The sequence below is a fragment of the Leucoraja erinacea genome, chromosome 5 (assembly GCF_028641065.1).
Source record: "Leucoraja erinacea ecotype New England chromosome 5, Leri_hhj_1, whole genome shotgun sequence".
NCBI classification, from domain to species: domain Eukaryota; kingdom Metazoa; phylum Chordata; class Chondrichthyes; order Rajiformes; family Rajidae; genus Leucoraja; species Leucoraja erinaceus.
Window position 1 is genome coordinate 91,115,540 of NC_073381.1, and position 25,171 is coordinate 91,140,710.

The 25,171-nt window shown below is 45.8% G+C and overlaps 1 protein-coding gene across 2 annotated transcripts; it reads right to left on the reverse strand.

The window, feature by feature from the left end:
* Positions 1 to 972: 972 nt before the first annotated feature.
* LOC129697554 (uncharacterized) lies at positions 973 to 24,253 on the reverse strand. Of its 2 annotated transcripts, XM_055636222.1 has the most exons (4): positions 23,063 to 24,253; positions 5,751 to 5,842; positions 4,884 to 5,077; positions 973 to 3,338 (listed from the first exon to the last, which is right to left on the reverse strand). In XM_055636222.1, the coding sequence occupies exons 1-4, from the start codon at positions 23,272 to 23,274 to the stop codon at positions 3,168 to 3,170; spliced, it is 669 nt and encodes a 222-aa protein (XP_055492197.1). In that variant the 5' UTR covers positions 23,275 to 24,253; the 3' UTR covers positions 973 to 3,167. The 2 variants fall into 2 exon arrangements, 1 of the variants encoding a protein (XP_055492197.1); XR_008723544.1 differs by lacking the exons at positions 973 to 3,338; positions 23,063 to 24,253 and adding an exon at positions 8,538 to 11,210 and having other exon boundaries at positions 3,735 to 5,077; positions 5,751 to 7,983.
* Positions 24,254 to 25,171: the final 918 nt, after the last annotated feature.

Consider the following 25,171-nt stretch of genomic DNA (forward strand, 5'->3'; position numbering starts at 1 on the left):
AATAAATTTAATGTGAGGTCTCTTATATAAGTGTGAGGGGCAATCTGTGAGGAGTGGCATTGACAAGGAAATGATGAGTTCCTGTGACTTCAAACATCTTGAACAAAGCAGTCAAGCAACACTTGCATGTTCAACGGATACATCCTAGTGTAGCCAAAGAAGGCAGTTGGAGAGCGGGTCCTTTATAGAGCATGGTTTCAAGAGAAATGTGTTTGTGGAATCAGACTATGCTCTATTTCACTACTCGGACAAATCAGGTTGAAACTTGGCGAGGATTATTGTGTGTGTGCCGTTTATGAGGTTATTTGGGATATTAATGCTGCCAAATAAGATGGGTAATTAGGACAACCACCTGCCATGTCGAGACTAGTTTCCAGACGGGTGATATCACTTTGTTCTTGGTTAAACAAATTTCACACATTTGTAAAGATGTTTATTGATCCAGTGCCCTTCATGTGGGATGGTACAATGCCATCTAAAGAACAACTGGTATTTCCGGTGGCGGTGTCTTGTGGCTGCGGTCTGTCTAATTTATCTTTTTTTTTTTGGTCTTGTTAGGAGTATGTTTTTGGTTTATTTTTAGTTGTGTATTTGTGGGTGTAAACCAGCATCTGCAGCTCCTTCCAACATAGCGACACCTCTCTGCGGGTAAAAGCAGCGGGGAGTGGGATGGGGAGAGGGACGTGGAGAGAGGAACTCGCTATCGCAGCTTCACTGCAGGTCCCGGTTACCCCGTCTCCGCAAGAACTCCCCGGCGCTAGGACAATCCCTCCACCCCCCTGCCCGCCCCTCCCAATCCTCCCACCCCAGACTGGAGGGAGGGACTGGGTAACATTGCCCATCTCTGCAATCAACGTGCAAACCCCGGCACTCCCCGTGGAATGTTAAACTAAACACATTTGTGAGTAAAACACAAACACGCATGTCTTGCACCACCTTTCTCTCTCCCCCACCGCTCACCGTCTCTCCCCTGTCTCCCACTCGCATCTGCCCCCTCTCTCTCGCTGTTACACCCCGCTCTCCCGCTACCTGGCACCCCCATTCGCTTTTTTTCTCAAATAACCTTTGACAAATCCCATGGTTCCTTGCATTTTTCAGGATACCGAACTCGCTTATTAAACGTGTTACCAGATGAATGTTGTAGATTCAACTTGCAATTTTCCTTTAGTTTTCTATTGAGCCACTGGGTGGAGCAATACTCAACAATTTTCTGTCAATACATGGAGGGAAAATCATGCATGTATAAATCCTTCTAATAGTATTGGGGGACAAAGGACTCTAATTCATTTTCTGAATTCTTGGACTGGATTTAATTTCATTTAGGTAAATGAAAAAGTGGTAAAGATGGCCTGAAAAGAGAAAGAGAGTAAGGATTGTGTGACGCTTAGAGAGAAAATTCCAAAGCCTAAAACACTAGCAGCTGAAAGCATGACTGTAAAATTGTGGAGCAATTAAAGGTAGTGCTAATTAGGCCAAGAGTTTGAGAAGATTTAAGAGCCAGAAAAGGGCTGGTCCATGAATACACTTTAAAAAACGAATAAGAATTTTAAAACAGGCTGTTCCCAAAAGTGGTCAGTTTAATGAGTGAGAGACATGGTGAAAGAAAATCTATTGCCTGCAATTTAGTCAGAGAGCTATACAGCACAGAAACAGGCCCTTCAGCTCAGATCATGCCAACCAAGTTGCCTAACCGTGTTAGTCCGACTTAGCACATCCCTATCCACATACCTTACCAAGGGTAATTTAATGTTATAATTGCATTTGCCTCTAACACTTCATCTGGCAGCTTGTTCGATGTATGCATCACCCTCAATGTGAAAAGTTGGCCTGATGTCCATTTTAAATCTTTCTCCCCTCACTTTAAACCTATGCCCACCAGTGTCAGACGACCCGGAGGAAAGATTCACATTATCTAAGATTTTGTAAATGATTTTGTAAATGTCGATAAGGTCACCTCTAAGTCTCCTATTCTCCAAGGAAATGGCCCAGGCTATATTGACTTTCATAATAACTCAAACCTTCCAGACCTGGCAACATCCTCATAAATCTCCTCTAGAACCTGTCTAGTTTAATCTCCAAACCTCCTTTATCCTAAGCTGTACGTTTCCCAATGTGAGTTTAATTATATTCTCTGTATTGTAGGATAGCCAGAACAGGACACAGTACTCTAAATGTGGACATCTATGTACAGATGTAACATGACATCTAACTCATGTACACACTAACCTGACCGATGAAGTCAAATGTGCCAAATACCTTGTTCGTCACCCTGTCTACTTGGAATTATATACAGTGCATTCAGAAAGTAGTCAGACCCCTTCACTTTTTCAACATTTTGTTACGTATCAGTCTTTTTCTAAAATGGATTAAATTCATTTTTTGTAATCAGCAATCTAAACACAATACCCCATAATAAAAAAGCAAAACAGGTGTTTAGAAATGTTTGCAAAGTAATTAAAAAGAAATAACTGAAATATCACATTTACATAAGTATTCAGACCCTTTACTCAGTACTTTGTTGAGGCACCTTTGGCAGCGATTACAACCTCAAGTCTTCTTGGGTATGACACTACAAGCTTGGCACATCTGTATTTGGGTAATTTCTCCCATTCTTCTCTGCAGATCCTCTCAAGCTCTGTCAGGTTGGATGGGGAGCGTCGATGCACAGCTATTTTCAGGTCCCTCCAGAGATGTTCGATCAGATTCAAGTCCGGGCTCTGGCTTGGCCACTTAAGGATATTCACAGACTTGTCACGAAGCCACTCCTGCGTTGTCTTGGCTCTGTGCTTATGGTCGTTCTCTTGTTGGAAGGTGAACCTCCGCCCCAGTCTGAGGTCCAGAATGTTCTGGAGCTGGTTTTCATCAAGGATCTCTCTGTACTTTGCTCCATTCATCTTTCCCTCAATCCTGACTGGTCTCCCAGTTCCTGTCACTGAAAAGCATCCCCCACAGCATGATGCTGCCACCACCATGCTTCACCGTGATGAGCGGTGCTTGGTTTTCTTCAGACGTGACACTTGGCATTCAGGCCAAAGAGTTCAATCTTTGTTTCATCAGACCAGAGAATCTTGTTTCTCATGGTCTGAGAGTCCTTTAGGTGCCTTTCGGCAAACTCGAAGCAGACTGTCATGTGCCTTTTACTGAGGAGTGGCTTCTGTTTGGCCACTCTACCATAAAGACCTGATTGGTGGAGTGCTGCAGATATAGTTGTCCTCCTGGAAGGTTCTCCATTTCTCCACAGAGGAACTCTGGAGCTCTGTCAGAGTGACCATTGGGATCTTGGTTACCTCCCTGACCAAGGTCCCTTCTCCCCCGATTGCTCCGTGATTGCTCGGCGACTGTCAAGAATGGAACACACACACACATCGTTTCCTTCACCAGCCTGTTATACAGGCAGGGGACAGGGCAAGCGGGGAGAGTGGGGAGAGCGTTCTCGGAGTGAAATTCACACGGTGCAAAGCCGATATGACACAGACACACACCGCGATGAACACGAAGGTTGGCGCTGTAATTAAGACGGTGAAAGCACAGTGTGCGGGAAGGGTCACGTAAGTCCTTTAAAAGAGGGGGGGGGGGGGGGAAAGGGGGATAGGGGGACGAAGGGGGGGAGAAGGAATGGAGACAACTTTTAAGAAGCCAGAGATACACGGCTGTGAGCACAAGGCATTGGGGGTTCAGTATGGATGTGGATAGAGAACTGGCTGGCAAACAGGAAGCAAAGAGTAGGAGTAAACGGGTCCTTTTCACAATGGCAGGCAGTGACTAGTGGGGTACCCCAAGGCTCAGTACTGGGACCCCAGCTATTAACAATATATATTAATGATCTGGATGAGGGAATTGAAGGCAATATCTCCAAGTTTGCGGATGACACTAAGCTGGGGGGCAGTGTTAGCTGTGAGGAGGATGCTAGGAGACTGCAGGGTGACTTGGATAGGCTGGGTGAGTGGGCAAATGTTTGGCAGATGCAGTATAATGTGGATAAATGTGAGGTTATCCATTTCGGTGGCAAATACAGGAAAGCAGACTATTATCTAAATGGTGGCCGATTGGGAAAGGGGGAGATGCAACGAGACCTGGGTGTCATGGTACACCAGTCATTGAAGGTAGGCATGCAGGTGCAGCCGGCAGTAAAGAAAGCGAATGGTATGTTAGCTTTCATTGCAAAAGGATTTGAGTATAGGAGCAGAGAGGTTCTACTGCAGTTGTACAGGGTCTTGGTGAGACCACACCTGGAGTATTGTGTACAGTTTTGGTCTCCAAATCTGAGGAAGGACATTATTGCCATAGAGGGAGTGCAGAGACGGTTCACCAGACTGATTCCTGGGATGTCAGGACTGTCTTATGAAGAAAGACTGGATAGACTTGGTTTATACTCTCTAGAATTTAGAAGATTGAGAGGGGATCTTATAGAAACTTACAACATTCTTAAGGGGTTGGACAGGCTAGATGCAGGAAGATTGTTCCTGATGTTAGGGAAGTCCAGGACAAGGGGTCACAGCTTAAGGATAAAGGGGAAATCCTTTAAAACCGAGATGAGAAGAACTTTTTTCACGCAGAGAGTGGTGAATCTCTGGAACTCTCTGCCACAGAGGGTAGTTGAGGCCAGTTCATTGGCTATATTTAAGAGGGAGTTAGATGTGGCCCTTGTGGCTAAGGGGATCAGGGGGTATGGAGAGAAGGCAGGTACGGGATACTGAGTTGGATGATCAGCCATGATCATATTGAATGGCGGTGCAGGCTCGAAGGACGGAATGGCCTACTCCTGCACCTAATTTCTATGTTTCTATGTTTCTATGAAGCTCGGCGGACATTACCGGTTATCCTTTTTTTTTCCCCCCAATGACCCAATGAACATCGTACTAATTTCTCTACTTTTCGTTTACCTGTGGCTTGTTCTTTGACGTACTTTGAGAAGAGACTTTGCAGATGATGCAATGCACTGGTAGGCCATGCCTGCGGTCAGGGTGCTCGACGGTAGCTGTTTGTTGACCATCACTTGTCATGGACCGAATCAGTCTCTTTGGGGCCGGCTCATGTGGTTCGCCATCAGGAACTGCTTCTTGAGGGAATTCACTTACTTTAGGGTTTTTAGGCGTTTGGATTGAACAAAATTAGAAGAGGAAAAAGAAAACGGAAAAGGAAAGAAAAGTAAAATAACTCAACATCCTGAAATATATTTTAATTGTACAAAACAACAGAATACGACCATAAAAACTAATAAATGTTGATATAGACCTATCACAATATTTTAGGGGTATCAGTAACAAACTGAGCATCATCCAAAACTACATTTAAATACATATAGCATTTTGTTAAAATGTTTATTTACATGAACCTTGGTCACTATGCCCCAGTTGATGTTTAAAAGCTTTTAATAGGGCCACAAATTTCACACATAACATTGACATTATTTCTGTAACTATAAATTCTAGTGATACATTTTATATAAGCATACTTAATGCTTGATGAGCTCTACCTTTTTTTTAAATCATTTTTATTTCAGTTCACAACATTATAACTTTACAAATATAAAATTAATATATTATCGTGTACATCACTGACTTCAAAGCTTACTGACAGAAATGTGCCATTGGCATAACTAAGTTTAAGAAACCTTTTATATGTCAAGATATACACTAGAAATGCATAACAGAACAATTCAGACAGTCAATTTCTGATTTTCATCAGATTCATTTTGCATGTTCGAAATCAGTTGTAAAACAAAATTATCAGCAAATGGTTAGCATTACCTTTCTTCGAAACCTTGCTATAGCTCGATTTATTGTTGCAATGTTGCAGATGATTGCAATCGGCAAGATAACCCGGGATACACTGCTGCCTCCTAATAATAGAAGATAAAATGTGTAAGGGAGTATTTTACTTCTTTTCATTTTTAATATTGTGTAAGACAAAATGAATATATCACTGGAGCAATATACATGTACGCATGTTCAGATTGATGGGATGGCAGGTCAGCAAATTATTATATTAGTGTTCATTATGTGGCACAGTGCCTCCAGTGCATGTCCACACACAACAATTTTGTGTGTGAATGTGTATGGGGCTCTGAGGAGTGGTGGGGCTGAGGTGTTTTGAAAGTTGCCTCAGCATTTTGTGTCTATGTTCAGCCATTTCCTCTTGCTACCATTGGCACGATGCTACCATTTCACAGACCACAGTCTGTTCGTATTGGTGGAAATGTGACAGCCTTGATAACAATCAGCATGGGAGCACCTCAAAGCTGCGTACTCAGCCCCCTGCTGTACTCACTCTGTACACATGACTGCGTAGCCAGTCTCAGTGCAAACTCTATCATCAAGTTCGCTGACGACACCACTGTTGTGGGATGTATCAATGATGCGGATGAGTCAGAGTATAGAAGAGAGATCGAGCAACTGTCCATATGGTGCCAGCATAATAACCTGGGCCTCAACACCAGAGTAGGATGGGGACCCACAGCCCGTTTATATCAACGGGTCGATGGTTGAAAGGGTCTAGAGCTTCAAATTCCTGGTCGTGCACATCTCTGAAGATCTTTCCTGGTCCAAGAACACTAATGCAATTATCAAGAAAGCTCATCAGCGCCTCTACTTCCTGAGAAGATTACGGAGAGTTGGTTTGTCAAGGAGGATTCTCTCTAACTTCCACAGGTGCACAGTAGAGAGCATGCTGACCGGTTGCATCGTGGCTTGGTTCGGCAACTTGAGCGCCCTGGAGAGGAAAAGTACAAAAAGTAGTAAACACTGCCCAGTCCATCATCGGCTTTGACCATCCTTCCATCGAGGGGATTTAATTCAGTTGCTGCCTCAAAAAGGCTGGCAGTATCATCAAAGACCCACACCATCCTGGCCACACACTAATCTCCCTGCTACCTTCAGGTAGAAGGTACAGGAGCCTGAAGACTGCAACAACCAGGTTCAGGAATAGCTACTTCTCCACAGCCATTGGGCCATTAAACCTGGCTCGGACAAAACTCTGATTATTAATAATCCATTATCTGTTATTTGCACTTCATCACTTCATCAGTTTATTTATTCATGTGTATATATTTATATGATGGTATATGGACACACCGATCTGTTTTGTAGTAAATGCCTACTATGTTCTGTGTGCTGAAGCAAAGCAAGAATTTCATTGTATTATCAGGGACACATGACAATAAACTCACTTGAACTTGAACTATTTGACTACAAATGCCTGCACTTCTAATGCAAACTAATGCCCCTCTGCATTCAACATTCTGCGGGGACTAAGGGAAAGGTTTCTAAAATGTTGTGAATTTCAAGAAACCATTTATGTGAGGTCTCTGATATAAGTGTGAGAGGCAATCTCTGAGGAGCGGCATTGACAAGGAAACAATGAGTTTCTGTGACTTTAAACTTCTTGAACAAAGCAGTCAAGTTACACTTGTATGTTCAACGGATACATCATAGTGTAGCCAAAGAAGGCAGTTGGAGAGCTGGTCCTTTACAGAACACGGTTTCCAGAGACATGTGCTTGTAGAACCAGACTGTTCTCTATTTCACTACTCGGACAATTGAGGATGAAACTTTGTGAGGAGAGGAGTTTTGCATGTGTGCTGTTTGTGAGGTTATTTGGGATATTAATGCTGCAAAATAAGGTGGCTAATTAGGACAAACCTGCCAGAACTTCGAGTACAATTTCACTCTGCTCCAAGTTAAGCAAATTTCACACATTTATAAAGATGTTTATTGGCCCAGTGCCTTTCATGTGGGATGGTACAATGTCAATTAAAGAACAGGTTATATGGAAATGCTGCCTCGCTCTATCCCTGTGATTGGCTTGGTGGAATTAACTCTCTGGCTGCTGATTCCATGGATGTCAGAAAAAATGTACCAGGTATTTGTGCAAAAATAGACTCATTATATCCAACAATCCCACTCATAACTGTGCTTCCAGTATCCCTATCTCACCCTATCTCCAATACTGAATACAATACTCTAAATGCGGATGCACCAACGCCTCTGCCTACAGCCTGTCTGTTATTTCTGTCTTTTGGAGCTCCGGAGCGTTGGGCCGCTGCTCCAACATCATGGAGCTCTGGTGCGGAGAGCTTCCAACGCGGGCGGCGCTGAACGGCATCGTGGAGTCCTGGGGCGCCTTGCAGAGGGTCTCCAGCAGCAGTCTCCACCCGGCGCGGCCTACGGACTTTGGAAGCCGCAGACTCCGGTAGGAGGGGGCCGACTCTGTGTCCACGCCGCTGAGGACGTCCCGCAGCCCCGACGTCGGACTAACAACACCCCAGCGAGCGGTCCTGGACATCGGGCCGCCCGTAGCGGCAACTGCGGAGGGCTTGGGGAGGCCCTGACCACGGGGAATAGTGGAGGAAGAGACTGACTTTGGTGCCTTCCCACACAGTGGGGAACTTTGATTCTGCTGTGTGGGGATGTTTTATGTCAAACTCTATAGTGTGTTGTGTCCTGTTGATTTTTATTGTATGGCTGTATGGAAATTCATTTCACTGTGCCATCAGGCACACGTGACAATTAAATCTATCTTGAATCTTGAATCTTGACCTTATACACCTGCAACATGACCTCCCAACTTCTATACTAATTACTCTGACTGATGAAGGCCTAAGTGCCAAAAGCCTCTTTGACCGCCCTATCTACCTGTGACTCCACCTTCAAGGAACCATGCATCTGCACTCCTAGATCCCTCTGCTCTACAACATTCCCCAGAGCTTTACCATTCACTGTGTAGGTCCTGCCCATGTTAGACTTCAGGCCTGTATGAAGCTTTCCAAAAAGGGGAGTGGCGCGACAGGATTACAAAAAATTTAATGTGAAATAGTGTGCGCGCTGCGTACATCACGAGCGCGAAGCGTGAAGTCCCTCGATGTCAGGGTCCTTAAGCGGGCCCTGGAAGCTCTTGGGTTTTAGATGCTCTCTGATGCATTCTGAGCCTTATTTTGGAGCATTTTTGCACCAAATTTATGACCAATATTTCAGAAATTAACAGGAATCTGAAAGGTAGCTTTTTCACACAAAGGGTGCTGGGTGTATGGAACGAGCTGCCAGAGGAGGTAAACGCTGGGACTACCCTAATATTTAAGAGACATTTGGACACGTACATGGATAGGACAGATTTAGATGGATATGGGCCAAATGCTTGTGAGTGGGACTCGTGTAGATGGGACATGTTGGTCGGTGTGGGCAAGTTGGCCTGAAGGGCCTGTTTCCACACTGCATCATTCTATGACTAAAAAGTTAAGAAGAAAAATGAATGTAGATAAGTAGAGCAGATTTGAAAGAGAAGTGAAATGTAAAGGCAGAGAGAGGTTTATGGGTGGAAAGGATCAGAGGAAAGGAGGGGGAGAATGGGTTTGTGCAGATGGGTGAAGGGAAAATAGACACAAAGTGCTGGAGTAACTCAGTGGGTCTGGCAGCATCTGCGGAGAATATGAATAGGCGACGTTTCACAGAGTGCTGGAGTAACTCAGTGAGTCAGGCAGCATCTCTGGAGAAAAAGTATAGATTATATTTCGGGTCAAGACCGTTCTTCAGTAATATTCATGATGTGACACGCATAGACATTCCTGAATGTTACCCAAAACATCGTGAGCTACTTTGTGACGGTGCTTGCCCTCTCCTATAACGTCTCTGCTGCCTTGGGTGATTCAGGACAAGCACAAGCTTTGGGACACGGTGTGAAGCTGTTGCCGTCTGTCCCAGCTTGGTAAAAACCTGGATGTAGTGGATTTGGAGAGGATATTTCCACTAGTGGGAGAGTCTAGGACCAGTGGCCACAGCCTCGGAATTAAAAGACATTCCTTTAGGAAGGAGATAAGCAGGAATTTCTTTAGTCAGAGGGTCGTGAACTGTGGAATTCATTGCCACAGACAGCTGTGGAGGCCAAGTCAATGGACATTTTTCAGGATGAGATTGATAAATACTTGATTGATACGGGTGTCGGAGGTAATGGGGAGAAGGCAGGAGAATGGGTTCGAGAGGGAATGATTGATAGTCATAGCGCATGTCCCATCTGCACTAGTCCCACCTGCCCACGTTTGATCCATATCCCTCCGAACTTGTCCTATCCATGTACCTGTCTGTTTCTTAAATGTTGCGATAGTCCCCGCCTCAACTACCTCCTCTGGCAGCTTATTCCATACACCTACCACCCTTTGTGTGAAAAACATACCCTTCAGATTCCTATTAAATCTTTTGCCCTTCACCTTAAACCTATGTCCTCTGCTCCTCAATTCACCTACTCAGGGCAAAAGACTCAACCATATCTATTCAAATCATGATTTTGTATACCTTTATTAGATCATCCCTCATCCTCCTGTGCTCCATGAAATAGAGTCCCAGCCTACTCAACCTCTCCCTATAACTCTGGCCCCCTAGTGCTGATAACATCCTAGTAAATCTTCACTGTACCCGTTCCAGTTTGATGACATAATTCCTATAACATGGTGCCCAGAACTGAAGACAATACTCTGAATGCAGCCTAACCACCTACTTATGCAACTGCAACATCTTCCCAACCTCTGTACTCAGCCTGACCCGCTAAGTTACTCCAGCACTCTGTGAAGCTTCACAGAACAGGGCAAGATTAGCAAGTTTGCTGATGATACAGAAGTGAGTGATTTCGCATATAGTGAAGATGGTTGTGAAAGATTGTGGTAGGATCTGGATCAATTAGCCAGGTGGGCAGAGGAATGGTTGATGGTTGTATGGTTCCTTGAAGGTCATGTCGCAGGTATATCTGGTGGTCAAAAAGTATTTTAGCACTTTGGCCTTCAACAGTCAGAGTATTGAGTATAGAAGTTGGGAGGTCATGTTGCAGTTGTATAAGACATTGGTGAGACCGCATTTAGAATATTGTGTTCAGTTCTGGGTACCATGTTATACGAAAGTTGTGAAACTGAAAAGAATACGGAGATCCCCATCCTGGATCAGGCCAATCAGGGTTGTGTCGTCCGCAAAGTTGAGAAGCTTGACTGAGGTGTCTGTGGAGGTGCAGTCATTGGTGTGGCAAGTGTAGAGGAGAGGGGAGAGTACACATCTTGCAGTGATGAACGTTTGCAGGTCCAAGATATGCTTTCCCGTCTCACATGCTGCTTCCTGTCTGTCAGAAAGCTGGTGATCCACCGACAGGGGAGTTCAGGCACAGTCAACTCAGAAAGTTTGGAGCGTGGTAGCTCTGGCACAATGGTGTTGAATGCAGAGCTAAAATCAAGAAACAACATCCTCGCATAGATCCCCTGGCGGTCAATGTGCTGGAGGATGAAGTGCAGGCCCAGATTGAGTGCATCATCCACAGATCTATTGGCCCAATTTGCAAAAAATTTACGTTTCAGATTTTCAAACCTGCAGTAAAACTCATTCAGGTTGTTCGTCAGCTGACAATTGTCCTAAGGGGGGGGGGGGGGGGGGGGGGGGGGGGGGGGGGGGGGGGGGGGGGGGGGGGGGGGGGGGGAGTCAATGTAGTCTGGACATCCCCATCCATTCACCAGTGTGCAGCCAGTTTCTCCATCTACGAGTCTGCGGGTGACACCACTGTGGTGGGTAGGATTATGAACAATAATGAGATGGAGATCTACATGCAGAGGAGATCAAGAGCTTAGTAGCAGTTTCAGGACAATGACCTCTCCCTCAATGTCAGCAAGATTAAGGTGTGGGTTATTGTCTTCAGGAACCAGGAACAAGGAACCATCACACGGACCAGACTCCCCACCATTGACTCCACCATTGTGCATCCAAAGGAAGGCAGCCAAGGTAATCAAGGATCTTCCCACTCTGGTCATTCCTTCTTCTCCCTGCTCCAGTCGAGCAGAAACTACACAAACTTGAAAGTACGTACCACCAGACGAAGGAACCCTGGGGAAAAAACTGCATCTATTACCCCATCTATTCCTCTCAAGGCTTTATACAATATAAGATCATTCCTCAGCCTCCCGCAGTCCAAGGAATAAAGTCCTAGTTTTCCCAACCTCTCGCTCTAGTCAAACTCTCGGGCCAGACCATCATTCTCATAAATCTTCTCTGTACCCTTTTCAGCTTATTGACATCTTTTCATAGCAGGAGGGTGACTGAAACTGAACAAAATACTCAGTGTGCAGCCTCACCAACGACTGCACAAATATACTGCATTTCTGTACTCACTTCCCCAGTTGATGAAGGCCAACATGTCAAAAGTCTTCTTCACTATTTATCTATCTGAGACAGATAAATTGTACTTGGTTCAAATTTATAAAACATTGGTTCTGTGGGAGATGGGAAAGACTATATTGCACTGAAGTGAATGCAGAGGAGATGCAGATCCCTCCAGTGTATCCCTGGAGGAGTTTCAGGGACGCGAAAAAAAAAAAAAAAAAGGAAACCAGGAGGGCAAAATGGAGACAGAAGATAGTTCTGGAAGATAATATTAAAGTTAATCCCAAGAGATTTTATAAGTATATTAAGGGGAAAAGGGTAAACAGAGAGAGAATGGGGTCTCTCAGAGTTCAAAGAAGTCAACTCTGTGTGGAGTAACAGGAGATGGGCAAGGTATTTGTGAATATTTTTTCTCTGCTTTTACCGGGGGGAGCTTAGAAGTCAATGGAAGTGTCTTGAGGGCAATCAACATTATGGTCGAGGTTGTGTTGAAGGTCCTTAAGTGTGTTGAGATGGACAAATCTCCCGGGCCTGATCAGATGTATCCAACAACTCTGTGGGAAGCCAGAAAGGGAATTGCCGGTGCCCTGGGTAAGATTTGTCATTATTAAATACGGGTGAGTCTTCATTAAATCCATTCTTCCCCACCATTCATCTCTGCAGATTCCCAACAGTACTTACCTCAGACACAGTGGCATTCAACAATGGAGAACAGATCATGCTCTTGCATGCTACACCTTCGACCGATCCTGTTCCTGCTCATACAGTCCACTCTCAGGTTAAACGGATACAATTAATTGTCCAGTATATCACCTTGGAGGAAGTGAGAAGCACATGCCCTGTTCCTGTGTGGTCTGCACACTTGTTCCAGCTGTAAAAAGTGTAACTTTTTAAACACATTTATGGACATTCAGTTATCATGTCTTGATTAATCCAAGGCAAGAAGACAATTATCTCCAACAACCCCACTTACCACAGGGATACTCTGGTATCACTGTTGTACAAATCAGGTCCTTGTTATTTGTTGTTGTAAAATTGCACTTTTTCTTCGACTGTGATGCTATATTGTAATACAACAAGCAGTAAAACTCAACATGTGCAAGTTAACTCTACGGTAGGAAGAATGATTTCTCTAACTTCAAATAACCCTAGCTTTCCCTCTCTCCCTGTCCCTCCCCCACCCTTGTTCTCCGACTCACTGTCCTCCTGATTTTTACTGTTTGTATGCCTCGTTGTCAACTTCCCCTTACCCAGCAATGAACCATTCCACATTTCCTGATCATCGTCTGCTTTGATCTGTCGTTTTCACACCTTACATTCTCTTTGTTCCTTTCCATATCTCTAGTTTTCCTCTCCATGGCTCTCGGTCTGAAGAAGGGTCTCGGCATGAAAAGTCACCCATTCTTTCTCTCCAGAAGCTGCCTGTCCTGCTGAGTTACTCCAGCATTTTGTGTCTATTTTCAGCCATTTCCATTTGCTACCATTGGCACAATGCTACCAATTGACTACGAATGCCTGTACTTCTAATGCAAACTAATGCCCCGCTGCATTCAACATTCTGCCGGGACTGAAGGAAAGGTTTCCAAAATGTTGTGAATTTTAATAAATTTAATGTGAGGTCTCTTATATAAGTGTGAGGGGCAATCTGTGAGGAGTGGCATTGACAAGGAAATGATGAGTTCCTGTGACTTCAAACTTTTTGAACAAAGCAGTCAAGCAACACTTGCATGTTCAACGGATACATCCTAGTGTAGCCAAAGAAGGCAGTTGGAGAGCGGGACCTTTATAGAGCACGGTTTCAAGAGAAATGTGTTTGTGGAATCAGACTATTCTCTATTTCACTACTCGGACAAATCAGGTTGAAATTTGGCGAGGAGTATTGTGTGTGTGCCGTTTATGAGGTTATTTGGGATATTAATGCTGCCAAATAAGATGGTTAATTAGGACAACCACCTGCCATGTCGCGACTAATTTCCAGACGGGTGATATCACTTTGTTCTTGGTTAAACAAATTTCACACATTTGTAAAGATGTTTATTGATCCAATGCCCTTCATGTGGGATGGTACAATGCCATCTAAAGAACAACTGGTATTTCCGGTGGCGGTGCCTTGTGGCTGCGGTCTGTCTAATTTATCTTTTTTTTTTGGTCTTGTTAGGAGTATGTTTTTGGTTTATTTTTAGTTGTGTATTTGTGGGTGTAAACCAGCATCTGCAGTTCCTTCCAACATAGCGACACCTCTCTGCGGGTAAAAGCGGCGGGGAGTGGGATGGGGAGAGGGACGTGGAGAGAGGAACTCGCTATCGCAGCTTCACTGCAGGTCCCGGTTACCCCGTCTCCGCAAGAACTCCCCGGCGCTAGGACAATCCCTCCACCCCCCTGCCCGCCCCTCCCAATCCTCCCACCCCAGACTGGAGGGAGGGACTGGGTAACATTGCCCGTCTCTGCAATCAACGTGCAAACCCCGGCACTCCCCGTGGAATGTTAAACTAAACACATTTGTGAGTAAAACACAAACACGCATGTCTTGCACCACCTTTCTCTCTCCCCCACCGCTCACCGTCTCTCCACCGGTCCAGTCTCTCCCCTGTCTCCCACTCGCATCTGCCCCCTCTCTCTCGCTGTTACACCCCACTCTCCCGCTACCTGGCACCCCCGTTCGCTTTTTTTCTCAAATAACCTTTGACAAATCCCATGGTTCCTTGCATTTTTCGGGATACCGAACTTGCTTATTAAACGTGTTACCAGATGAATGTTGTAGATTCAACTTGCAATTTTCCTTTAGTTTTCTATTGAGCCACTGGGTGGAGCAATACTCAACAGTTTTCTGTCAATACATGGAGGGAAAGTCATGCATGTATAAATCCTTCTAATAGTATTGGGGGACAAAGGACTCTAATTCATTTTCTGAATTGTTGGACTGGATTTAATTTCATTTAGGTAAATGAAAAAGTGGTAAAGATGGCCTGAAAAGAGAAAGAGGGTAAGGATTGTGTGACGCTTAGAGAGAAAATTCCAAAGCCTAAAACACTAGCAGCTGAAAGCATGACTGTAAAATTGTGGAGCAATTAAACGTAGTGCTAATTAGGCCAAGAGTTTGAGAAGATTTAAGAGCCAGAAAAGGGCTGGTCCATGAATACACTTTAAAAAACGAATAAGAATTTTAAAACAGGCTGTTCCCAAAAGTGGTCAGTTTAATGAGTGAGAGACATGGTGAAAGAAAATCTATTGCCTGCAATTTAGAGTCAGAGAGCTATACAGCACAGAAACAGGCCCTTCAGCTCAGATCATGCCAACCAAGTTGCCTAACCGTGTTAGTCCGACTTAGCACATCCCTATCCACATACCTTACCAAGGGTAATTTAATGTTATAATTGCATTTGCCTCTAACACTTCATCTGGCAGCTTGTTCGATGTATGCATCACCCTCAATGTGAAAAGTTGTCCCTGATGTCCATTTTAAATCTTTCTCCCCTCACTTTAAACCTATGCCCACCAGTGTCAGACGACCTGGAGGAAAGATTCACATTATCTAAGATTTTGTAAATGATTTTGTAAATGTCGATAAGGTCACCTCTAAGTCTCCTATTCTCCAAGGAAATGGCCCAGGCTATATTGACTTTCATAATAACTCAAATCTTCCAGACCTGGCAACATCCTCATAAATCTCCTCTAGAACCTGTCTAGTTTAATCTCCAGTTTAACCTCCTTCTTCCTAAGCCGTAGGTTTCCCAATGTTAGTTTAATTATATTCTCTGTATTGTAGGTTAGCCAGAACAGGACACAGTACTCTAAATGTGGACATCTATGTACAGATGTAACATGACATCTAACTCCTGTACTCACTAACCTGACCGATGAAGTCAAATGTGCCAAATACCTTGTTCGTCACCCTGTCTACTTGGAATTATATACAGTGCATTCAGAAAGTATTCAGACCCCTTCACTTTTTCAACATTTTGTTACGTATCAGTCTTTTTCTAAAATGGATTAAATTCATTTTTTGTAATTAGCAATCTAAACACAATACCCCATAATAAAAAAGCAAAACAGGTGTTTAGAAATGTTTGCAAAGTAATTAAAAAGAAATAACTGAAATATCACATTTACATAAGTATTCAGACTGTTTACTCAGTACTTTGTTGAGGCACCTTTGGCAGCGATTACAACCTCAAGTCTTCTTGGGTATGACGCTACAAGCTTGGCACATCTGTATTTGGGTAATTTCTCCCATTCTTCTCTGCAGATCCTCTCAAGCTCTGTCAGGTTGGATGGGGAGCGTCGATGCACAGCTATTTTCAGGTCCCTCCAGAGATGTTCGATCAGATTCAAGTCCGGGCTCTGGCTTGGCCACTTAAGGATATTCACAGACTTGTCACGAAGCCACTCCTGCGTTGTCTTGGCTCTGTGCTTATGGTCGTTCTCTTGTTGGAAGGTGAACCTCCGCCCCAGTCTGAGGTCCAGAACGTTCTGGAGCTGGTTTTCATCAAGGATCTCTCTGTACTTTGCTCCATTCATCTTTCCCTCAATCCTGACTGGTCTCCCAGTTCCTGTCACTGAAAAACATCCCCCACAGCATGATGCTGCCACCACCATGCTTCACCGTGATGAGCGGTGCTTGGTTTTCTTCAGACGTGACACTTGGCATTCAGGCCAAAGAGTTCAGTCTTTGTTTCATCAGACCAGAGAATCTTGTTTCTCATGGTCTGAGAGTCCTTTAGGTGCCTTTCGGCAAACTCGAAGCAGGCTGTCATGTGCCTTTTACTGAGGAGTGGCTTCTGTTTGGCCACTCTACCATAAAGGCCTGATTGGTGGAGTGCTGCAGATATAGTTGTCCTCCTGGAAGTTTCTCCCATCTCCACAGAGGAACTCTGGAGCTCTGTCAGAGTGACCATTGGGATCTTGGTTACCTCCCTGACCAAGGTCCCTTCTCCCCCAATTGCTCCGTGATTGCTCGGCGACTGAAACGGCGACTGTCAAGAATGGAACACACACACACATCGTTTCCTTCACCAGCCTGTTATACAGGCAGGGGACAGGGCAAGCGGGGAGAGCGTTCTCGGAGTGAAATTCACACGGTGCAAAGCCGATGTGACATAGACACACACCGCGATGAACACGAAGGTTGGCGCTGTAATTAAGACGCTGAAAGCACAGTGTGCGGGAAGGGTCACGTAAGTCCTTTAAAAGAGGGGGAATAGGGGGGGGGGGGGGAATAGGGGAGGAAGGGGGGGAGAAGGAGTGGAGACAACTTTTAAGAAGCCAGAGATACACGGCTGTGAAGCTCGGCAGCCATTACCGGTTGGTTATCCTTTTTTTTCCCCCCCCCAATGACCCAATGAAATTTACCGGTCAGCACCGGCTACAACCTACGAGAACCTACGACAACCTTCGACCTCCTGGCGACCCACTACCACTGCACCTACGGGACGAGAATTCTCGCTACTCCCCATGGCGGCTTCATTCTGGTCGCCGCTAATGTTTCAACATGTTGAAAAATTCATGGTGACCACAATGATGCCAAAATGTGGGAACTCCTCATGACCATAAAAAGTCGCCTGTGGGACAGGTCCATACGTCTCTCTGTTCCTGAACACTCCCTTGAGCACTACCATGTACTTTGCAAATCCTGCCCAGTTTGTCTTGCCAAAATGCGACATGTCACATTCATCTGAATTAAACTGCATCTGCTAATTCTCATCCCATTGATGACCCAGTTGATCAAGATCCTATTGTAATATTAGATAAGGTTCTTCATTGTCTATCAATTTAGTGCCGTCAAACAAAAATAAATAAATAGTTCTATAGGTATATAGATAAATCAACATTAAATCAGATAAAACCAGAAGCTTGGATGAATCAGGAGTTTTGCAATGTTTTGAGGACCAGATTTCAAGCATTCAAGTCTGACTACGTGGATTCTTACAAGAAGTCCAGATATGATCTCAATAAGGCCATCAAAGAGGTTAAAAAGGACTTTCGCTCTAAACTGTAGGATGAGATGGATGTTCAGCAGCTGTGGCTGTGCTTGTACGCCCTCACTTCCTACTAGGTGAAACTAAGTTGCAGCTCATGGACAGTGAAGCATCACTCCTGGACAAGCAATGCATTCTACACATGTTTTGATAGAGAGACCCCTGATGTACTTGTGCCTTCCACCACCGTGAAAATTGCTGTGGTGGATGTTTGTGTTAAATCTTATTGTCTATTGTGTGTTCTTTATTGATTGTACCGCTGCTGGCAAATTCATTTTACTGCACTCACAGTGGCTTGTAAAAGTATTCATACCCCTTGAACTTTTCCACATTTTGTCACGTTACAACCACAAACGTAAATGTATTTTATTGGGATTTTATGTGATAGACCAACACAAAGTGGTGCATAATTGTGAAGTGGAAGGAAAATGATACATGGTTTTCAAATTTTTTAATAAATAAAAAAACTGGAAAGTGTGGCGTGTAAAAGTATTCAGCCCCCTTTAGAATTGTCTTCAGAAGTCACCTAACTAGTAAATAGAGTCCACTTGTGTGTAATCTAATCTCAGTATAAATACAGCTGTTCTGTGAAGGCCTCGGAGGTTTGTTAGAGAACATTAGTGAACAAACAGCATCAAGAAGACCAAGGAACACACCAGACAGATCAGGGATAAAGTTGTGGAGAGGTTTACAGCAGGGTTAGGTTATAAAAAAATATCCCAAGCTTTGAACATCTCACGGAGCACTGTTCAATCCATCATCCGAAAATGGAAAGAGTATGGCACAACTGCAAACCTACCAAGACATGGCCGTCCACCTAAACTGACAGGCCGGGCAAGCAGAGCATTGATCAGAGAAGCAGCCAAGAGGCCCATGGTAACTCTGGAGGTGCTGCAGAGATCCACAGCTCAGGTGGGAGAATCTGTCCACAGGACAACTATTAGTCGTGCACTCCACAAATCGGGCCTTTATGGAAGAATGGCAAGAAGAAAGCCATTGTTGAAAAAAAGCCATAAGAAGTCCCGTTTGCAGTTTGCCACAAGCCATGTGGGGGACACAGCAAACATGTGGAGGAAGGTGCTCTGTTCAGATGAGACCAAAATTGAAGTTTTTGGCCTAAATGCAAAACGCTATGTGTGGCGGAAAACTAACACTGCATTTCACCCTGAACACATCATCCCCACTGTGAAACATGGTGGTGGCAGCATCATGCTGTGGGGATGCTTTTCTTCAGCAGGGACAGGGAAGCTGGTCAGAGTTGATGGGAAGATGGATGGAGCCAAATACAGGGCAATCTTGGAAGAAAACCTGTTAGAGTCTGCAAAAGACTTGAGACTGGGGCAGAGGTTCACCTTCCAGCAGGACAACGACCCCAAACATACAGCCAGAGCTACAATGGAATGGTTTAGATCAAAGCATATTCATGTGTTAGAATGGCCCAGTCAAAGTCCAGACCTAAATCCAATTGAGAATCTCTGGCAAGAATTGAAAATTGCTGTTCACAGACACTCTCCATCCAATCTGACTGAGCTTGAGCTATTTTGCAAAGATGAATGGGAAAAAAATTCAGTCTCTAGATGTGCAATGCTGGTAGAGACATACCCCAAAAGACTTGCAGTTGTAATTGCAGCGAAAGGTGGTTCTACAAAGTATTGACTCAGGGGGCTGAATACTTTTGCACGCCACACTTTTCAGTTTTTTATTTGTAAAAAGAATTGAAAACCATGTATCATTTTCCTTCCACTTCACAATTATGCACCACTTTGTGTTGGTCTATCACATTAAATCCCAATAAAATACATTTACGTTTGTGGTTGTAACGTGACAAAATGTGGAAAGGTTCAAGGGGTATGAATACTTTTGCAAGCCACTGTATATGTGTATGTGGCAAATAAAACGGTTTGATTGACATTGTCCCTAGGGCGTGTAGGATAGTGTGCGGGGGTCGCTGATCGGTGCGGACTCGGTGGACTGAAAGACCTGTTAGCGTGCTGTATATCGAAACTAAACAAACCTTCAGCACCAATATTTCCTATGTGTTGCAAGTACTCCTTGCTGTCATCATTTCAATCAGCAGGTGTGATCTTTGAAGGCAGCATTAAAGAGTCGTTTCACAATTCAAGCAGTTCTCTGAAGACAGACACAAAAAGCTGGAGTAACTCAGAGGGTCAGGCTGCATCTCTGGAGAAAAGGAATAGGTGATGTTTCGGGTTGAGACCCTTCTTAAGCAATTTACTACTGGCTACTGGGGTGTTATTATTCAATGAATAGAATGGAACAGAAGAATGTTCTCTGGAGTTCCGATGACCCTAGACGGAATGGTGACAAGAAGGATGCACTTTCTACAATGGGGTCAAGGAAACTTTCCAGGACTGCAACCAGGTGCTCCTGGCAGCTATTTGCGAGGGAGTATAAATAAGTGTATTCTATGAACAGCTGCACTTTGAGAAAGCCTACAATGCAGGTTCCAGCTTCTATGGAAGGGAAAGAGGATGCGCTTAACTTTGATGCAAGGTTTGGGTGATCTCACTAAACACAGCAGTGAGAAGCAACCTTCATTGCAGCATGGATCAGCAAAATTAACCTTGAATTGCCGTGAGTCAAGGAACACGAGGCCTTGGCCTCCGGGGGTAAAACAGTCGAGCCGAGGTTATAGCTGAGCTGTTAGAATATCACAGATCTGAGGACAAATTATTTAGTCTGCGTGTTCGGCTCTTAAAATAACTGTCTCGGCAAACATAGTCAGGAAAACCTGGCTGAATGTTTCTTTTAACAGAGCATAGTGCATAACTTTCACTATGAAGTCATTATTTACTCCTATCTCATTGCACCATACTTGGTTCCCTTGTGCTCTATATAGTTGCCCATCACTGACATTTTAATTATACAGGTGTACCCCTTCTTTATGGAGATAATTGTTCTCCCAGACAAATCCTCACATTGCAATTTTCAGTAATAGAAAGCTCTTTTCCCATTGAATCTCATATTATACACCCTCTTAAAGGATAGTCTTCTCACACATTGTCATTTTATCGTTGAGGACAAAGGGACTTAAGGGCCTGTCCCACTTACGTGTCCTTGGCATGCAAATTACGCAACCTCATGGTCGAGTTGAGCCGTGACGGTCCCACGAAGGTCGGGCGCGATTACATGCGTACGCACAGCCGTCTGACGCGTGACGTCATTTAAAGATGGACACAAAGCTGGAGTAACTCAGCGAGACCGGCAGTATCTCTGGAGAGAAGCAATGGGTGACGTTTCATGTCGAGACTCTTCTTCAGTCTGAAAAGTAGGGTCTTGACTCAAAACGTCACCCATTGCTTGTCTCCAGAGATGCTGCCGGTCACACTGAGTTATTCCTGCATTTTGTGCCTATCTTCAATTTTCTTGACCCCGCTCTGGGAATAGAAGTGGGGGCGGATCCGGACCGCAACGGCCGTGAGCCCCAGGCCGAGTTCGGCGATCGTTTGCCTGCTTCTGCCGCTGTTGAAGGTGAGACGTTGCATCACGCCAGGGTCTTGGGCCTGACCCACTTTGGCCATCAGTTCCGCGATAGGCCGTTGGCGCGTGAAGATTTTGTTCACTAAAAAATTTTGGAGCCCCGCACGATGTCGTGCACAACTACATACCCCTCCGTGCTTCTAAGTGGGACCGGCCCCACGCGGCCATACAATGCCCGTGCGTCTCAACGAGACCACGTGGTCACTAAATTTGCGTGCCAAGGACACATAAGTGGGACAGGCCATTTACTCTTATTTAACAGCTGAGGCCAACAATGGAATTGGGATTGACAAGTAAATACAAAAGAAACAATGAATGTTGCCAATTTTTGTTTTAAATCGCTCAGTACGGATGTCATCACGTTGATTATGTTACCAGTCACATCTGAGTCCCTTATTGCCACACCTTCTCCAGTCCTAAATAGTGAACAAATGTCTCGCAATACAACGCTGCCACCCTCTTCATCTGAGGCATTTTCGCTGATGCGCTGCCTTGTGTAGTCGAAGTAGCCTTGGCCAACTCCATAAAGTAATCCCTCGGCCTTTATGCCACTTCTACTGGCACCACTCTTTAACCTATTGCACCCCCTGAACATCTTTGATACCAGCATTCTCCTATGAACAACAATCTTTGAATCCCGTCCCTTCCCCCCGATATCCACAACTTCAAAAGCCACGAGCTTTGACAAGATTTATTGCTTCTTTTGCATTTTGTGTGTTCCAATTTTCCGTAACATAGAAAAATAAATTCTATCATGGGCCAGATTACAAAGCCTGACTGTGTATATACAAATGAGTGTTTGGGAGAGGCGGAGAAGAGATGCTGGCTGCCGCAAACATCTCCTGCTAAAGGAGAATTCAGCTTGTGGCAATATCTGAATGGTTGAATTTAATTACACGTTGGGCGGCACCTGGTGGTTAGGCCACTTGCGACACAAACCCTCGGCAGTCAGGGTAGGGTCATGTGACAGGCCAATGGCGGGAAGGAGTTGTCACGGGGTATAACGATGTGCCTTAGTATATGACGAACCCCGGGTTAACCTTCCCGCTCTCTCTCCCCGTGAGTGTCCTGCCACCTCAGCAGGAGCTTAGCTCAAGCCCATAAGGCAGCAGCCTCACAGCAGCAACAATGACTTTTCTGTTAGAGGACCAAACGTGCATGAATATCTTACCTATAATGCCTGAATAGAGAAACCGTACATTCATGACGTTTGGTGCCTCTACATTGGTGACCTGCGACGATCCAAATTGGGATTTTGGATTTCTCCTGAGACACGCACGCTGTCGGGCCGCTCGACTCCCGCCTATGCCTGGTCTAGCCGATCGCAGGCCGTCTGGGTCACCCACCCGCATCTCCGGTCCACCGCACCCGCATGGCCCGCCCGGAGCCGCCCACCAGCCGTCAGCTACCCGACACTCCGCCGGCCGCTGCTTAAGGCCTAGCCTCCCGATAGAGCGGGCCTACCTGGGGCGGCTGCCCGAAGACGTCCTTCTGCTCCTAGCCGGCGCACATTTCGACGATCCCCGGCCACTGGCGAACCATCCGGTCGGGTTGTGGTCGGCCCAGCAGTGGTGAGGAGCCTCGGCCAGTCGTGCATCGGCGGTCCCGCGACGGATTCCAGTCTCCGCCGGGGGCGCGGCAGTGCAGCCGGTCTCCGACGACACCGGCGACGACATGTGGAGCTCCTACCACCAGAGGTGGGGCGAGGCCCGTCGATGCCAGCCGCCCCGCATGCATCCGGGAATCACCTCCGGCGGCCACCAGTATAGGTGACCAGAGAGGTCAACATTTTTCGCCCCGTCGGAGGGGGCTCTCCGCTTGTTCTGGTATGCAGGCCCTGCACTGACCGCCATCAACAGCACCACCTTCCAGCTGGATGGTGTCTCTGCAGTCTGACCGCCATCTCTGGTTGGATGGTGTCACTACAGTCTCCAGTTTCAAGCACAGCCACATCGATGATTGCTTTGGTGCCACCTCCTGCACCTACACACAACTGACTGACTTCACCCGCTTCACCACTAACTTCCATCCGGCACTCAAATACACCTGGACCCTGTCCGACACTTCCCTACCATTCCTTGTCCTCACTATCTCCATCGCAGGTGATAGACTTCTGACCGACATCCACTCTAAACCCACTGACTCCCACGGCTATCTTGAGTACTCTTCCTCCCACCCTGCTTCCTGTAAGGACTCCATCCCCTATTCCCAATTCCTACGTCTACGCCGCATCTGCTCCCAGGATGAGGCGTTCCACACCAGGGCATCATAAATGTCCTCATTCTTCAGGGAACGGGGGTTCCCCTCCCCTACTATAGATGAGGCTCGCACCAGGGTCTCCTCCATACCCCGCAACACTGCTCTCTCTCCCCATCCCCCCACTCGCAACAAGGGCAGAGTCCCCCTAGTCCTCACCTTTCACCCCACTCAGCCGTCACATACAACAAGTAATCCTCCGTCAGTTTTGCCACCTCCAATGTGACCCCACCACTCGACACATCTTCCCATCTCCCCCCGTCTGCCTTCCTCAAAGACCTCTCCCTCAGTAACTCCCTTGTCAATTCTTCCCTTCCCGCTCCGCCCCTTCCCCGGGCACTTTCCCTTGCAACCGCAAGAGATGCTACACTCGTCGCTTTACCTCCCCCATCGACTCCATTCAAGGACCCAAGCAGTCATTCCAGATGCGGCAGAGGTTCACCTGCACCTCCTCCAAACTCATCTATTGCATCCGCTGCTCTACATCAGTTCGCTGAGACCAAGCGTAGGCTTGGCGATCGTTTCGACGAACACCTCCGCTCGGTCCGCACTAATCAACCTGACCTCCCGGTGGCTCAGCACTTCAACTCCCCCTCCCATTCCGTATCCGACCTCTCTGTCCTGGGCCTCTTCCATGGCCAGAGTGAGCAACACCGGAAATTGGAGGAACAGCACCTCATATTCCACTTGGGGAGTCTGCATCCTGGTGGCATGAACATTGAATTCTCACAATTCTGTTAACTCTTGCTGTCTCCTCCCCTTCCTACCTCAGCCCTCGGGCTCCTCCTCCTCCTTTTTCCATTCATCTCCCCGGCTCCCCCCAGCCCCTATCAGTCTGAAGGTTTTCGGCCCGAAATGTTGCCTATCTCCTTCGCTCCATAGATGCTGCTGCATCCGCTAAGTTTCTCCAGCATTTTTGTGTACCTTCTTCTTATCATACTTTGGACAATTCAAACTTTGGTTTCCTGTCCTACCCTGCTTGATTCGAACCATAAACGTTCGGCATCTGACCACTTAGGACTTTGCTGTATATTTGCTCACTGTAGTTTGGTTTATTTTCCATTTTACACTGTAATGACCTAGCTTAATATTGCTATTAGTTTCTTGTTATTTCTTTGTTGTTGTATTTGCATTGTTGCCGACGTCTCCCAGCCATCATTGGGCGCCGTATTTCTCAGGACACGATCCCTTGCTGGTCGACGTGTCGGATCTGTACCTCGTTCATCCTGGGGCTTTTGCGTTGGTCTCCCTGCACCCCTCAGCATACGGGCGGGATGGCCCCCAGCCGCAGCGGCGACTGAGTCCGCGGGCTCCGCC